Source organism: Aspergillus caelatus (genome assembly GCF_009193585.1).
Source record: "Aspergillus caelatus strain CBS 763.97 unplaced genomic scaffold BDV27scaffold_254, whole genome shotgun sequence".
NCBI classification, from domain to species: domain Eukaryota; kingdom Fungi; phylum Ascomycota; class Eurotiomycetes; order Eurotiales; family Aspergillaceae; genus Aspergillus; species Aspergillus caelatus.
The window spans coordinates 20576-35957 of NW_022475517.1; the positions used below are offsets into that span (position 1 = coordinate 20576).

A 15382-nucleotide genomic window follows, 5' to 3' on the forward strand; every position below is an offset into this window, starting at 1 on the left:
ACACGTACACGTGATCAAATATGTATGGGTTGCGAAGAAAAATTGTCGATTGACTACTGGTATTGCAGAATATTCAAAACTTGAATTAAAATGCGTAATATTTGGTATAAATAGCCGAATCTGGTTCAGGCTAGGTGGCATAAGTCTATAGATACATGAAGCGTCATTAAAACGTATAAATCGCCCAGTCAGATCCAATGAACGACTTCGGGAGAAAAAGCAAAAGTAAACGGGACAAGAAAGCAAGCAGCAGCTATGTACTTCGGAGCAAAAGTGCTCCTTGCAAATATCACACTGAGAAGTAATCAAAGCAAATGTCGCCATCATAATGCAGACTATTTGGTACGGGAACCATGCCACAAAAGTGGTCCTTTTCCCGCCAAGTCGTACCAACAACAAAACCGAAACTCCTTGAGATAATGCTAATAATAAGGGACGTGAAGAGTTTCAATGTAAAAAGCGTCATACAACAGCATCAATCATCATGCGACAGCGGTGTCATGATGGGTGATCTATGTGGGTGGGATCTCGAGGGACTGCCTGCCCTGGAGCGTCGCCCGTTTGACGTCGGGCCCAATGCTATAGGAGCGAGATGGTCCCGACTCTCAGTCCTCACCACTAGACCTGTGCGATCCATGGTGTTAATACCAGAGCCAGCGGTGATGCCAAGTCCAATGGTCCCGGTTGAAGAATTGTCTAGGCCAAATTTCAGACTGGGTGTGGGGCTGCCCCAGCTTGATGCTCGCTTGGGCGGCAGGAAGCTTGCCGATTCATTATCCGACAGGCGGTTTATATCCAGCGAACTGCGTCCGGAGACAATTCCACCCAGGTCGAACTCATTGGCACCATCTTCAAGAACACGCTCATAGGAGGGGCTTCTGGGGCCAAAGAATGGTAGCTTTCCACCAAAGAACTTGCGCTTCTTCGGGTAACTAGGATGGGACCGCCCTCCGAAGAGGTTGTTGATCTTGTGGAACATCCGTGAGCGGCGACTTCGGCCGCAGAGGAAGAAAATCATCATGATCATGATGAGGAGGAATAGCACAAGTCCTGGAACTCTGCGGGACGATCTCGCGTTAAGAAGAGCGTCATGCCAATTCGCGCCATGGAGACCCTCCGGATTTGGCAGCAACTCAGTGCTAGGGTACTGGAAATCGTTGGGAACGCCGGCGACATTGCTACCGAACCCAACGGGTAGTGTCTTCTCTTCTATCTCCACAGGAACCTGAGAGGATGCGTACAGAACCATTTTGCCTAGGGTCCAGCTAACTTCGGTGGAGTCGATTTTGTTGACTGCCTGGAAGGGATCGAGGTAGCCTTTCTCTTGCGCGTGTGTAATGACCTCCTGCGTGCCATTGTGTCCCGAACCTGCTGTGTCCTCCAATCCCACACGTGGAACTCCGATGCCATTGTGCAGAACATTAACAATCCAGGAAGCCTTGAAGCAAACCTCAGAAGCCTTCTCATGGTTGAGTTTCTTCCATTTATGGTCGTCTATACCCTTGGCGATAGTTTCCCAGTCCTGCGAACAAAAAGACTCCACACGCTGCTGATAGGTGTTGAAATCGTATGCCTTATCCTTATGGCCCATTTCGAAAACGTCATGCGTTGTATGCCAATACTCACTAATGCCAATGAAATGGTTGATGTCAAAATCAATTGCGGGAGCGTGAATACCGTGGAGGAGACAGGGCTGATCCAGACAGGGTGCATCTTTATCTAATAACGGGTACGTTTGCCGTAAGCACTCGTCGAACTTTCCAGTACCCAGGAGGTGCATTTCGCCTTCTTGTTCCGATGTAAAGGGCTTCCCATCAAGTGTAGTCCGAAGGCCACTGGGAAGACAAGGGTCAGGGAGTTCCTTGGTGCTATCGACCGCACTTGCTGCTTGCATGGACTCAAGATAGCGTCGTCGTGCCTCGTGCACGCCAAACTCAAGCCATGAGGTGACAAAAACTTTATGCTCCTGCGTTGACCCATCTACATTGCGTAGGCGCAGTAGCGTCAGGTCATTGGCATGCTTTTGTGTCTCTGTCGAGTTGGGAGCATATGCGATTTGCGCCGATGCTCCTCCCATGTCCAAAAAGCCATAAGTATGATGGCCTTTACCATGGTCATGCTGTTCAGGGGCATTGAAACTGCCCAGAAGGTAGTTGGCGGCGATCCATCCATACAGACCTTCCGTCACCCCAGGAATAACTTGGATGTGGACGTCACAATCGGGCAACAAGAAGTCGGAGTTGGCACGCGCATAGGAGCAAATCTGATCCAGGAGAAGGTTTCGTTGCACATCGCCTAATAATCGCATCCCGGCAGTGGCAAGAAGAAAGATCGGGGTATCCTTGATCGCATCAGGGGGCACAATTGTTTGAGCGTGTTCTAGCAGTTCTGCGAGATGTTGCGATCCAACTTCTTCCGGTCTGTCGGCAAATGAAGACACTCCTATAAGAGCAGGGTAGTCAGAATGCGTTTCGGTTTGTTGTATCCTGCAACGTTGAGTCTTTACCTGGATGTATCTTTTTGGTCCATTCCGGCTTCGTTTTAATTTCTGGCAAAGATCGCAGATCCTTCGAATCTGCCCCTTTGCGCGCAACAGCGTTGTCCAACCATCGATAAACGTAGACTCTCGTACCCTATCATGGATGTTAGCGGCGCGAAAGACGTACTCTTTGACATGCGGTAACTTACAGACGATCCTGCGTCGAGGACAACTCCGTAGTGCCCTGATTGTCACCCCATGGTCAGCGTCCAGCGAACATAGTAGCAAACGGGGAACCAAGAAGATTACATTTGCCCATTGCAACTGATGATTAGGTATTACTATAATAGCGATTCTCCAACACGCATGACAGTCGAAAGGCAAGTTCGATTAGCGAATGGAAGGGGAGCGGTACAGGTCAGTCAATGGCGAGCATTCAAGGGGGTACCGCAGTTTTTCTTTGAAACCGGGGGGAGATAAGGCCGGGGGTAAAAAGCGGCGAAAACGGGGCTAGTGAAGACGAAAAGATAAAGAGGTCGATTATAATAACTAAACGAATGGCCTTGCTGACGGACAGCAAGATGAAAAGTGACGCAGGCAAAACCACGAAGAAGAGGAGAAAGAACTCAGATTATTACTGGTTCCTCTGAGGAAGGTTGGAGAGGGACAAGAGAGGAAAGGAAAGGATGGGAAAAAGCCAACAGAGTAACATTGGATGGAAATGGTGGTAACGATAAGACGGGAACGGATGGCGACAGGACGCGACGCTGCCGATCTCCGGTCCTGAGGCCCGCCGTTTTCCTACTTGGGTAAAGGTCGGAACCAGCCTTTTTCTGAACTACTTTTGGAGGAGGCTGAACGATTTAATGGTAGACCCAACCTAGATGTCAGAAATGACTTATTAGACAGAGGAAGAGAAAGAAAAAAAGAGGAAATAAATTATCATAGTATGTATATATTATTATGAATTGTCATCTCGAATTTCACTCTCCAGGTTAGACAATAAACACGACCGAAGGGATCTGTGGGTATTAATCAAACCTCGTAATTTCGATTTTAATTAAAGGTAGAATTTATAGTATCCATCGAAGGGTCTGCAGGACAACCTTTAAGGGACTAAAATAAATCCCTGTCGCCTTGACGTAAGCTTCGGCCCTGTTATGCGGGAGGGCGGCATCCACCCTTCTGATTGGTGGATTTGCTAAGTGGTCTGAAGCCAAGCACGAAGCATTCGTCATCATCTCTCGTGAATTTCTTGCCCTTTTCCCCCTCCATGACGTTCGAGATCAGGAATGTTGTTCAACATGGAGCAACAACCGTTTGACCTACGAGTGATCGTCCCGTCGGCGACCGACCCCATAAACAATGGGGAAGAATTCCATTGAAGATTGAACCCTTAAGAAACACTAATCCTGAACCCCCAGATCGCCAAGGTGTGGAGTAATTGGACCCTGTTGCTGGGATGTACATATGTACGTATACAATTGGCACTCGTGCATAGGTAGTATCTAGGAGTACGTACTACTTTCATACCTGTCACATTGCTTATTCCCAAAACTGACCAAATTTTTAGATTATATAATCACTTGAATCATGTCCGCGCTATTGCAACGACTCATTGTACGGCCGCTAGACTGCTGGTTTCTTCTCTTTTTGCTCATCTTTTGACTCGGATGGCTCTTTTGACACCCCCATCAACATCGGACTGCTCATGCCATGTGCTATCGACCAGTCTCCGATCTGTTCGTCAAAGAACTGTGCCCGGTCGAGACCCATAATCTCCGATTCTTCATCCACCCGTAGACGCATCCCAGGGATGTACTTGAGAATGAAGAGCAAGATGTAGGACACGGTAAAAGAATATCCGGCAATAGCACAAATCTCAGCAAGCTGTCTGCCGACCTGAATTCCGTTGCCATCAATAGCTCCGCCAGTAAGACTAGCCCCATCCAGGGCTGAAATAGATTCACTCGCGAAAAGCCCGGTCAAGAAGGCACCTACCATGCCACCAATCCCATGAAGCTTGAAGACATCCATGCCCTCATCAATCCTGAGCCAGTCATTAATGTTCTGGAGTGATGAGCAAACGATGCCGGTAATGAACCCAATACAAGCCGCTAGCCAAAGAGAAACACAACCGGCAGCTGGTGTGATCCCCACGAGACCGGCAATGGCGCCTTCGCAAGCCCCAACCACTGAGAATTTACCTCTGTGTTTGATCATATCGACTAAGACCCATCCCAGGATCCCTGTGCATCCCGCCGTATTGGTGTTGAAGACGGCCACCATAGCACGCATACTGGCGTTAAGACTCGATCCACCCTACGTTCACCATTAGACGGATAGCCAGCAATAGAAAACGAAGGATAAAGCAAGACATACATTGAACCCAAGCCATCCTGTCCAGATGAGAACTGTTCCGAGAAATACCAACGTCGTGTTGTGGGGTTTGCGAAGCGAGGCTTCTCCATGGTGTAACCGTTTCCCGAGAACCAGCGCATATGCTAAAGCTGCACAACCTGAAGCTATGTGGACAGGGCCACCACCAGCAAAGTCTATGGCCTCAAATTTATAAAGCCAGCCGTTACTGCTCCATGTCCACCTGGCAAGGGGGCAGTAGACGATCGTGGCCCAGAAGAAGCTGAAGATCAGAGACGGTAAGATGTTGCCTCTTTCAAAGGCTCCACCCGCAAGTATCATTACCTGACAATCTCAGTAATTATGACCATTTGTTCATGAGATAGTAACATACCGTGCAAGCGCAGAAAAGGAGCTGGAATAGGCAGAAGACGATTTCTGGAAGCACCGTGGAACCGGGTGAGGGTGCCACCATGACATTCATTAGTCCAAAATTCTGCAGCGTGCCGATGAATGGCCCTCCATTTCTGGAATAAGCTAGAGAATACCCCCAGAATAACCATTGGAATGTGACACTACAACCTGTTGAGTATTTGTACTGACACCGTGCTATCACCTACAGGACTTACACCGCAAGGATCATAAAGCCTTGGAAGAGGAGGGCCAATGCCGACTTCCGTCGGGTTAATCCACTGTAGAGGAAAGCGATCCCGGGTAGAATTAAGAAGACGATGAAAGTGCAGGCAGTGATGTAGATGTAATTGTACTCCAATCCCGCATATTGTGCATTGACGTCGAGTTTGGTAGGATCGCCTCCTTCCGGCATAGAAGCATTGTACACCGGCTGTTAGCCGTACATAAGTCACCATTAGCTCGATGCTGTTATCGTAGAAGTCCCCCGCTAGGGTAGAGAACGACAGACATACCGCAGCCATGACGATCAGATACGCTCTCTATTCGGTGAGGAGCTAAGATGATGACAACAAATATATATCATAGCATTCGTTCTTGTTTTTGAAGCGATTGATCTTTGGGAAACAAGCGAAAAGCTGGACAAGCTCTCGGTCTCCATCGCAATTTATCTTCACCTTCTCCCTTGGTTTGCAGTATCTCTTGGCTGGACCCAGACTACCATAGGGTCGGGAAAGACGCTTGTTTCGAGCTTCTCGTGTCCTTATCTGCACGAGCCAAGACTCTTGGTACATAAATAGGCTCCATCCGTGATGAAATATAACCCAGTAATAGGGATTGTGAAATGGGCCGCTCGTTATCAGGGGTCCATCGCTCGAGCATATCCTCAGTCGCTGATAAGATACCGTTCATTGACTGATGACCATTGGCTTCGCATCTTCACCCTAGGATCTGGCAACCCGGTGGGGGTTAGGGCGAGATTTTCATGTTAGCTGTCTTGGGAAGTCAAATGCGCGAGCTAGGATGGTTATTGGTGAGAGATAACCTGCTCCTGCGGCTGAGGTGCTTTGCAGAGTTAATCTTATCGGCTTCCAATAGTAGATCTTCTGCTTGCTATACGCAGGCTTAGATCATCTCGCATATGCCGGGTCCTTTGATAAGAGTGATGAGAAAAGCTACAAATATGGCTGACATATGCTATGCAGAAGACCTGTCGACTAGTAGACGGTGGTTCAAGGTGGAGGTTATGTTATAAAGCTTCTACTTGTGGTTAGCCTCTCTTTAAGGCTGATTAAGCCTCAACACCTTTTTAAATCCCGCCGTCAACTACCGACATCCATCCTAGTCGCCGAATATCCCCACATTTCACTCCCCGCATAGGAGTCCGGGGAAGTACTCAGTCATACCCTGTATGGAGTACAGAAAAGAACCCCGAACGATCCACTTCGCTTAATAGAAGATCGGTTGTCTTACTGGGCAATTTGCCGTTGCAGCTTAGCCTGTCACGTCCGTGCCCTGATTGGCTTGGACCCTGCTTTATATCTCGGCTACCTTGCTTATTTTGGTTCGATTGAAGCATCGTGGAGCTTATATCTAAGACTTTTGAGACTCTATTGGATGAGTCTTTACCATGGCGGGGGTATCATGGAGTGGGTCGGTCTTGGAGAGTTATTTACTGCCAAGGCGTTTGATATTACCACAAAGCGTGAGGGACAGCGGCAAATTTTCCGCATCCATACCTTCAACATGTCCCGTGAACGTGTACCGTTCTTAAAAGCCTACCCCAAGAGGTGCCCCTTGGGGTACATAGCCCCATTCGATTGAGATCTCAGGCTCGATGACCCATTAAGGAAAGATGGGCGAAAATCCGGGAAGGGGAATGCCGATAGAAAGTGGGCCTAGGTACTTTCAGCTGAAGGCACAACAAGCCAAAGTTTATGCCTATATATACGGACAGAATTTTCAGCCGGACTTTCTGTGCTACATTGCAGACTTGCCGAATTGCCTTCACACCCAGGTCGTCACAAAATGTGGCACACAAAAAAAGCCAACTTTCTCAGCCTCTTCACCCTTCTACTAGGGGCTGTGGAAACCTCTGCTCAATCTTCATCTCAATGGCCCCAACAAACCTTTAAAAGTACCCCACTCGAAGCACCATACCTCAATGTCACCAAAAATGGTAAGACAGAACTGGGATACCTATTCTTCTCCCCATCGAACAGTAACTGGAGCTACCCAACCATCTACCAAGATGACGGACAACTCGTCTGGCGAGGTCCATTGGTCAACACCTCAGCCGAGCAGCCGCAAATGCTGAACGGCGAACCCGTTCTTGCCTACTGGAACGGCGCCAATATCAAAGGCTTCGGCTTCGGCTCCATCAGTATCCTAAACAGCTCCTATGACGAGATCTACAAAGTCACCCTCCCAGGCACGGAGGAGAAATTTGTCACTGTCCTGGACCCCGTGACATATCCCTCCTACATCGACATCCATGAGAGCCAAATCACAGACCAGGGGACCATCCTCGTAACAGCCGTAAACGTCACGCAAATGGACCTCTCCTCAATTGGCGGCCCCAAAGACGGCTGGGTGCAAGATGGCCTCTTCTACGAAATCGACATTAAGACCAACGATGTTCTCTTCCGCTGGAGTACTGTTGAGCATCTCTCTGAGATCCCTCTTTCCAACAACGAACTCCCCCTCGAGGGTAAGGGGACGAACAAGACCACTCCCTACGAATACCCGCACCTGAACTCCGTAGCCAAATACGGGGATTCATACCTGATCTCCTCCCGATTCATGTGCAGTTTCTTCTTCATCGACAAGAACGGCAATGTAACCTGGCATTTGCACGTAAGTCACCATCCCCCATACCTTCGGTATACACCAATCCCAACCTAAAACAAAAACTAACGAAAACCCCAGGGCCAAAAAGGCGGAGACTTCACCCTAACCCCAGGCACCAGCTTCTGCTATCAACATGACCCACGCTTTGGAAGTCAAACAGAAGACAAAATAACCATCCATTTCCACAACAACGAAAATGCTGATTTCACATCCGAAACTGTAATGACAACGGGCATGACCATCGCCCTAGACATGAAGACCAAGGTCGTAACCCTCGTCGACAAGATCTGGGACGCTGAGCAGCCTGTCTACGCCGAGTCTCAGGGTAGCTATCAGAACCTGACCAACGGACACGTGCTGATGCAGCATGGCGCGGTTCCGAAGCTAGAAGAATATGATGAGAATGGTGCGTTGGTTATGAGGGCCTGGTTTGGGTATCACGGCGGCACGAAGACGTACAGAGGGTATCGGTACCCGTGGGTCGGGAAACCCAGAACGAATCCGGATGTGGCTGCTTGTTCTGCGGAGGGGAAGATGGTGGTTTATGTTAGTTGGAATGGGGCGACGGATGTACAGGAGTGGAAGGTTTTAGGGGGATCAGAGGAAGGAAAGATGAAGAAGGTTACGGTGGTGCCTCGGAATGGGTTTGAGACTCGAATTGCTGTGGATGAGGTGGTGGAGAAGGTTGTTGTTGAGGCTGTTGGTGGAGTGGGTGATGGCAGGAGATCGGAGGTCGTTACCGTTGGGCAGAGTTGTTGAGTTGATGTTGAGTGCTTATAAATGTCTTACTGACATGCTTACTCTGTAAACACGATCCATGTTGGGGGCTGATATTGTACCTCAGATATATATTAATTCTTGTTAACAAATAGAAGGCTCTGGAAAGACGTGTATGCTTCAGAAACTAGACTGTATAATATGATCAAAATCTATGATCAGGTACGTATGCACATTAAGGAAATAGTTAAATACAAAGGGCTCATCGCGAGTAGAGTAAGGGTATTCACAATGCAAGCGGGCGTTTTAGAATAATAAACCATTTCAAAACGATCCCTAACAGAATATAAAACCATGGAATAGAATATTAGAGCTTCGAGCTGGGCGTGATGTCTTTTCTGCGCTGTTGGCGAGCGGAAACGTCCACGCTATCTTCCAAGTCAGGGCTTGCGGCGCCCTCAAATAGTTTACGACCGACCAAGTCGGTCATGATCAGAACGCGAGATGAGACCGTTGCGCCATCTCGACGGTTTTTCCTGCTCAGAAATTAGAATTAGCATAACCAACTTGAGAAGTATCGATAAAAGCATGACTCACCCCTCGCGCCTAGACTGAGCAATCAGCTCGGTAAAGTCCCAAAGGCGTCCACGAGGCACCAGCTTGCCAGTTGACGTTTCTCGTGCTGGAGTCCATTCGGGTGCAAGCTTCAGCACGGGTGCAGCGCGTGATTCTTTGCTCTTGCGAACAAGTATGATGCCTTCTTCTGCGAAGCGTTGGAATGCGTTCTTGAGGGTCTCTTTGTTGACGGCTTCGAAATAGGATAAGTCGCCTTGATGGTACAACGTTTTGCCGAGCTGGCCCTCATGATTAGATTTAGAATTATTGGGAAATATGTCAGGAATAGACCTACTAGCTGAGCGCTATCTTGCGCCTTCTTCAAGTCGATCCAGATATCCTTCTGTTCACCGACTGGCGGAGTGAGTCCAAGCAGAGACACCGAGCCGAGCCATGAAGCCTCAATGAATGGCCAGATCAAGAAACAGTAGAAGTCATAATTCTCTCTTCCACATTGCCGTTCCGCATCGCTTAGCTCAATGGACGTAGGTGTGCCAGAGGAATCCCTAGAGACGGTGATAACATCATCTTTCTCAAGTCCCTGGAGGGTTTTCTCTAAATTGGTAGTCAACCCCTCTGGAGGGAAGATGAATTCACCACGGAAAAGCTGGAAGGCGTTAATGATACTTCAGAAAGATCGAGAAAGTGGTACCATACCTGCGACAGAAAAGAAACCTGGTTTAAAAGATCCACATATGAAATTCGTTGATGAGAAGGGCCACCACCACGTTTGACCTTTGTGTACATAGCCGTCGACACTAGAGCTTCCGTAATGAATAGATGGATGGTCATGTTGCGATAGAAAGAGAGCTGGAAGCGATCCACAGCGTAGTATGTCGGCTCAGCAAGGCCGCTTACTACACCCACAAGCTTCGACCCGAGGACTTCAAGGGCACGATCAACGACCACCTCAGTCGGATATCTATAAAAGTGTGCAACCCGACCACCCTTCATGCGAACACGCTCACAAAGCCACTCAACCCGACGCACCAGCTCCGCTTTGCCGACACCGCGCCCGCGAAGCGTTAACAGCACAGTACCAACCAAAGCTGTAGGCATCATCACAGAGACATCATTGATCTCCGAAAGAACTCTATAACCCAAAGTCCTTAGAAGTCGGCCTCTTTCTTCATGGTTCAATTTCCTGCCGCTATTTAGGTCAATTTGATTTGGTAATCGAGTCAATTGCTGAGTGACAAATTCTCTCAGACTCCAAGGTTGGTGAAACCTAACATCAACTCGACCTAGCTTCAGGGATAAGACAGACGAAGACGAAAGGAAATCTGCCAGGTTCTCCTTGCGCTTTGGCTGACCAAGAAGTTCGCTGATATAGGATCTATAGGCAATGTCAGTAAGTGTGTATTTTTGTAGAGGGTTTCCTTCGTACTCAGTCTCGATAACTTTGTCGTATTGCGTGCTAACGGGGCAGATGATTGTGTCCTCCACACGGCCTGATAGCACGCTGTCTAGTATAAAGCTCAGGATACCGAATTTTGGAGACAACAACTTTCCAGTTCTAGACCGCCCGCCCTCAATGAAACATTCAAAATTGAACCCTTGCTGCAACAGTGTATCAATATAAGCCTGGACGACTGTATGATACAACGGGTCGTTTCCAAAGCTCCTCCTGATCCACATGGCACCTGCAGTCGTTAGCATGGATACGAGAGAAGGCATAATACTTCATCATACCAGCATGCTGCAAGAAAGGCCCCAGTAACGGGATGTTCAGATTGTCACCTGCCACTACCACGGGTAAACCAATCCCTAAGCGGTAGCAGATAAGTTGGAGAGAAACATAGTCGACATGCGACTTATGACACGGCAAAAAGACAATAGACTGTTTCTTTTTGGCCGCTTCTCTTGCAACGGATCGTAAGCGTAGAACTTCTTCACTCGATACGTGAATTCCTGCGACCATTAGCGATAACCCCTCACCAATGTTCAAACGCAGGCCTACCTTGGTGATAAGCACGCGTGAGAAGCTGAGTGCAGAGATAATATGCGCCCCGGATAAACCGCTTGCTCTCCATCTTGCAAATCATATTGTCCAGCATAGAGTCAACCACCTCCTTGAGGTTACTCTCGATCTCATTCCGCCGATGGGCCTTCTTCTTCAGAAAAGGACCCGGCTTCACATCTAAGAGGCCCTCCTTCTCTTCTACTGACAGTCGGGCCTCGGCTAGTTCCTTCACCTTGCCGCGCAAGAGAGGACTTGCAAGGATGTTCGTCTTCATCCTGTCCGTGAATCCGGAGTAGAATATAGGCTGCCCGATCACATCGTCGTACGCGCGCCAGCCAGTGCCTGACATATAGAGGCTCACTTCCCGTAGAAAGTCGAACGGGTTCTCCCGAAAGCGTGCCATATGATGGACAAGATTCCGCTCGGTAATTCCGTCATCTTGAGGTTCTGGCCCTCCGGTGAAACCACTGGGATGGATGGTGACTTTATCTCCAACAATTTCCAAATCTGGGGGCGATTGATCAACTGGGCCCTTCTCGGATGGCATCTTGGCTAGGGGCGAGAGCGGAGAAGTAGCTATTGTAGGGGACGAGCGGGGACGGAGCTAATCAGGGAGAATGACAGGATGTCCGGCTGCCATTGACTTCAAAAGCACGGGAGACGCAGCGGTCATAACATAAATGGTGCCCCGGAGCAAAGGGAGGAAGGTTTCATAGCCACGATAGCGGTAGAATGTTGTTGTGATTCAGTTCCCAACAAAAAGCGCCTGATCATCCCCCGGTATTTCCCCAGAATCAGTACCTCGGATAGTGTCACGTGATACAACACGGTCCTATGGCGTAAGGGGCAGTAACAGTAATAAATTACATGCAACCATGGCTCCAGAACTGTACGTAAGAGAAAAAAAAAGGCCAGGTGATGGGGCAGTCTAACCAAAACGGGCGCCGAGCGTTACAGTGGGGTGACAAAAGTTTGAAACCAGGATTTTATTGCCTTATCTAGCCGCCTTTCCAATTAGGCCATTCTGCCTGACAGAAACCCCCGAAAGCCTAGTATTTTGTATACCAACCATCTGCCTCAATAACTGCCTGAACTCAGTGAGGCATAGTAGTAGATAAGCGTATTAAAACACGACTTTCTATAGAATACTACGCTTCCTGGGCTGCCTTTATTATAAGCTCACACGTAGAGGCAGTATTAGGAGCCCTCAAAAGCTCTGGATAGAGCCTTCATAAGTGCCCATAGATTTTCAATAGGATTAAGATAAGGTGAGTAAGGCGGCCAATCCATTACCTCAATACCCATTTTATCAAGACCTTAACGTACAATATATGCACGGTGTATGCCGGCGCTATTATGTATAAAGATATCACCTTCTTCCAATAGATCTGGTAGAAAAGTACGATATAAAGCAAGAATAAGAGCTGCTGTAACACCCCCCCGAGACACCTCAGGGTTACTATCTAGAGGGACAAGTCCTGTATGTACACTTTCTCCGAAGGCAGCCCAGAACATCTGCTTTATATCTTTCCCACAGGATTTAGCACAGATATCGTGATTTTTAAGCTGATCCTTCGGACGTAGAAAGGTCCAGATTGGCCGTACACCAGCACCTCGTCCAAATATACATTCATTACTCCATTTAACGCGCGCCCAGTCCTCTGCAGTATAGCGTTGGTAATGTCTAGCCCAGGCAAAACGCTTGGCAGCGTGAATAGGTTGAATTTCAGGTCGATTTAGCTGCTTCTATTTCCTGCAGCCCATTTCATTCAGTAAACGTTGAATAGAACGGCGTCTGACCACGTAGTCTACCTCTGCTAATAGATCTTTATACTGAATATGTGGCTCTGAATGAGCTAAGTCATATATCTGATCATGTTGTTGCTCTGTAAGCTTTCGAGGGCGGCCAGAACGCGCGCGCGTAGTACTATTGACCCGAATTGACTCCCGACGTATAGTGGTTTTAATAGTAGAAAGCGGTATTTCTGGATACTTCTGATGAATTCTAGTAGGACCCCAGCTAATACTATGCAGCTCACATATACGTGAGCGCGTTTGGGGATCCAGCTCCTTCCTAGGGACCATAATTCAACGCGTATATAGACGTGTATAGGTTCAGGCACCCGAATTCAGTAGGGTTGAGATTAGGCGGTATCTAGGGCGGTCAAACGGGTGGTTTCAAACTTTCGTCACCCCACTGTAGGCCCGAAGTGGGCAAATTAAAGCTAGATCCTCTTCCCGAGTCCCGCGAAGGATGATTTCCACGCAGAAGCCGAGAGCACGACGATCTACCACCACCTCCTGCAATCAGAGAGCATGTGCGCTCGTCTCAATGGGCTGATGTGTCCTGGCGTGAAAGTTTTTAGCTTATAGACTTCGGTGTAACGGCCAATGTCACTGGCGATTTAGTGCCTGAGCCCGTTGTTGCTCCACAGTGGGACAGGAAGCACACTGACTGCTACATGGAAATCTGCGAGCCTGCCACCTCATAAATAAATCTCCAAGATGTTTCGGTGGGCGCGGGCATTCTCAAGTAAGACTTCAAGAGACTTCTGAATACAGACTGTATTCAAGCACATATTTCTCTGACAACAATTTCCAACGCAGCTGCCTCCTCTTTTTTCAACAACGCCTCAATGGCTTCCCCATCCCTCCGCCAGTACTCATTCCAAGTCTTCCGCGATGTCCCTCCGCTCCGCCAAATGCGCCGGCAGTTAGTGCTGGATAAGAAGACGGTCGGATTTGTTCCTACTATGGGGGCTCTTCACGAGGGCCATCTCTCGCTGATCCGACAAGCCGCGGCCGAAAACACCGACGTCTTCGTTAGCATCTTCGTCAACCCGACCCAATTCGGTGTCAACGAGGATCTTTCGAGCTATCCCCGCACCTGGGATAGCGATGTGGCCAAATTGGAACAACTAAATGATGAGTTTGCCCGTCTTGGGCATGATACTGGTCGTATCACGGCCATTCTTGCCCCTACTTCGAAGGTCATGTACCCTGCACTGCCGCCTTCCTCGGAAGTTGACGGGGATGGGTCTTTCGTTACAATAACCCCCATCTCAAGGAAGCTGGAGGGTGCATCCCGTCCAGTCTTCTTCCGAGGAGTTGCGACCGTTTGCATGAAGCTCTTCAACATCGTTCAAGCCGACCGTGCGTACTTCGGACAGAAAGACGTCCAGCAAACCGTGGTCATCAAGCGCATGGTGCAGGACTTCCACGTTGATACCGAAATCAAGATTGGCGACACGGTTCGCGAGCATGATGGGTTGGCGATGAGCTCGCGGAACGTGTACTTAGGAAATCGGAGACGTGCTGTTGGTCTAGTTCTCTACAATGCCCTGAAGGCGGCTGAAAACGCATACAACTCCGGCAAGCTGGCGCGAAGTGACATTCTCGATGCCGCTAACAGTGTGACATCCCAAGTCTTGTCCGAACAACAGGCTTTGTCGCCCTCTGAAAGGGCCCTTTATGAAGTCGACTACATATCCCTGGCCGATCCAGACTCACTAGATGAGGTGGAGTCAGTTGACCCCGCCAAGGGAGCCATCATAAGCGGTGCTGTCAAGATGACTCCTCTTGAAGAAACCAAGCCCGGCGAGGACTGTGGCTTAGGTGATGGACAGGTTCCTGTGAGACTTATCGACAATCTGATCTTTAAGCCTCGATCTTGAATCTTCTGCTCATTGGGAAAGAATCAGACATATATGGAATAGATAGATCATATTCAAAAGAGCGTTTATATAACCAGTTTTACCTAGAACAACGGCCAATGTACATATATCTGACACGTATGCTATGGTGGATTACTATTGCATCGACCCACTTGTATAATGCAAAATATTGAGCATAGTCCATGCTAAGAGTTACCAATCTAAAACCTGACACCCGCTTTCACAGCATCTCAAAGCAACCACCGATCTTCCGTAGCAAGCTCCCTCATCACCCAAAAAGGAAAATAGGGCACATAGAGAGGGCTCGGAAGCAAA

General features: G+C 48.6%; 5 protein-coding genes across 5 annotated transcripts; 2 read left to right on the top strand and 3 right to left on the bottom strand.

Moving 5' to 3' along the window:
• Positions 1-80: 80 nt before the first annotated feature.
• On the bottom strand, positions 81-3150 carry BDV27DRAFT_135835 (putative nucleoside diphosphatase (Ynd1); the record flags this gene model as incomplete). Its single annotated transcript, XM_032068634.1, has 4 exons — positions 2789-3150; positions 2689-2723; positions 2507-2633; positions 81-2442 (listed from the first exon to the last, which is right to left on the bottom strand). Coding segments are annotated over exons 1-4 (2135 nt in total), but the record flags the coding sequence as incomplete, so codon positions are not given.
• Positions 3151-3785: 635 nt separating this feature from the next.
• BDV27DRAFT_135836 (ammonium transporter) lies at positions 3786-6113 on the bottom strand. Its single transcript, XM_032068635.1, has 6 exons — positions 5764-6113; positions 5467-5681; positions 5232-5412; positions 4862-5182; positions 4053-4801; positions 3786-3993 (listed from the first exon to the last, which is right to left on the bottom strand). Exons 1-5 carry the CDS (start codon positions 5770-5772, stop codon positions 4109-4111), a joined length of 1419 nt encoding a protein of 472 aa, XP_031922683.1. The 5' UTR covers positions 5773-6113; the 3' UTR covers positions 3786-3993; positions 4053-4108.
• Positions 6114-6895: 782 nt separating this feature from the next.
• Positions 6896-8964, top strand: BDV27DRAFT_52388 (arylsulfotransferase family protein). Its single transcript, XM_032076849.1, has 2 exons — positions 6896-8104; positions 8177-8964. The coding sequence occupies exons 1-2, from the start codon at positions 7277-7279 to the stop codon at positions 8855-8857; spliced, it is 1509 nt and encodes a 502-aa protein (XP_031922684.1). The 5' UTR covers positions 6896-7276; the 3' UTR covers positions 8858-8964.
• Positions 8965-8983: 19 nt separating this feature from the next.
• On the bottom strand, positions 8984-12205 carry BDV27DRAFT_135839 (lysophospholipid acyltransferase family protein). Its single transcript, XM_032068636.1, has 7 exons — positions 11391-12205; positions 11123-11341; positions 10818-11073; positions 10088-10766; positions 9726-10037; positions 9413-9669; positions 8984-9351 (listed from the first exon to the last, which is right to left on the bottom strand). The coding sequence occupies exons 1-7, from the start codon at positions 11938-11940 to the stop codon at positions 9183-9185; spliced, it is 2442 nt and encodes an 813-aa protein (XP_031922685.1). The 5' UTR covers positions 11941-12205; the 3' UTR covers positions 8984-9182.
• A 1429-nt stretch (positions 12206-13634) lies between these two features.
• BDV27DRAFT_135841 (pantoate--beta-alanine ligase PAN6) lies at positions 13635-15248 on the top strand. Its single transcript, XM_032068638.1, has 2 exons — positions 13635-13926; positions 14001-15248. The coding sequence occupies exon 2, from the start codon at positions 14030-14032 to the stop codon at positions 15065-15067; it is 1038 nt and encodes a 345-aa protein (XP_031922686.1). The 5' UTR covers positions 13635-13926; positions 14001-14029; the 3' UTR covers positions 15068-15248.
• The last annotated feature ends 134 nt before the right edge of the window (positions 15249-15382 follow it).

Coding starts and splice junctions, on each gene's coding strand:
- BDV27DRAFT_135839 (XM_032068636.1), bottom strand. CDS start 11,940: ATGCCATCCGAGAAGGGCCCAGTTGATCAATCGCCCCCAGATTTGGAA. Junction 10,038..10,087: donor AGGTTTCTTTTCTGTCGCAG/GTATGGTACCAC, acceptor AACGCCTTCCAG/CTTTTCCGTGGTGAATTCAT. Junction 9,670..9,725: donor CGCAAGATAGCGCTCAGCTA/GTAGGTCTATTC, acceptor CATGAGGGCCAG/CTCGGCAAAACGTTGTACCA.
- BDV27DRAFT_135836 (XM_032068635.1), bottom strand. Junction 5,183..5,231: donor TCCTTTTCTGCGCTTGCACG/GTATGTTACTAT, acceptor TGAGATTGTCAG/GTAATGATACTTGCGGGTGG. Junction 4,802..4,861: donor CAGGATGGCTTGGGTTCAAT/GTATGTCTTGCT, acceptor TGGTGAACGTAG/GGTGGATCGAGTCTTAACGC.
- BDV27DRAFT_52388 (XM_032076849.1), top strand. CDS start 7,277: ATGTGGCACACAAAAAAAGCCAACTTTCTCAGCCTCTTCACCCTTCTA. Junction 8,105..8,176: donor ATGTAACCTGGCATTTGCAC/GTAAGTCACCAT, acceptor CGAAAACCCCAG/GGCCAAAAAGGCGGAGACTT.
- BDV27DRAFT_135841 (XM_032068638.1), top strand. CDS start 14,030: ATGGCTTCCCCATCCCTCCGCCAGTACTCATTCCAAGTCTTCCGCGAT.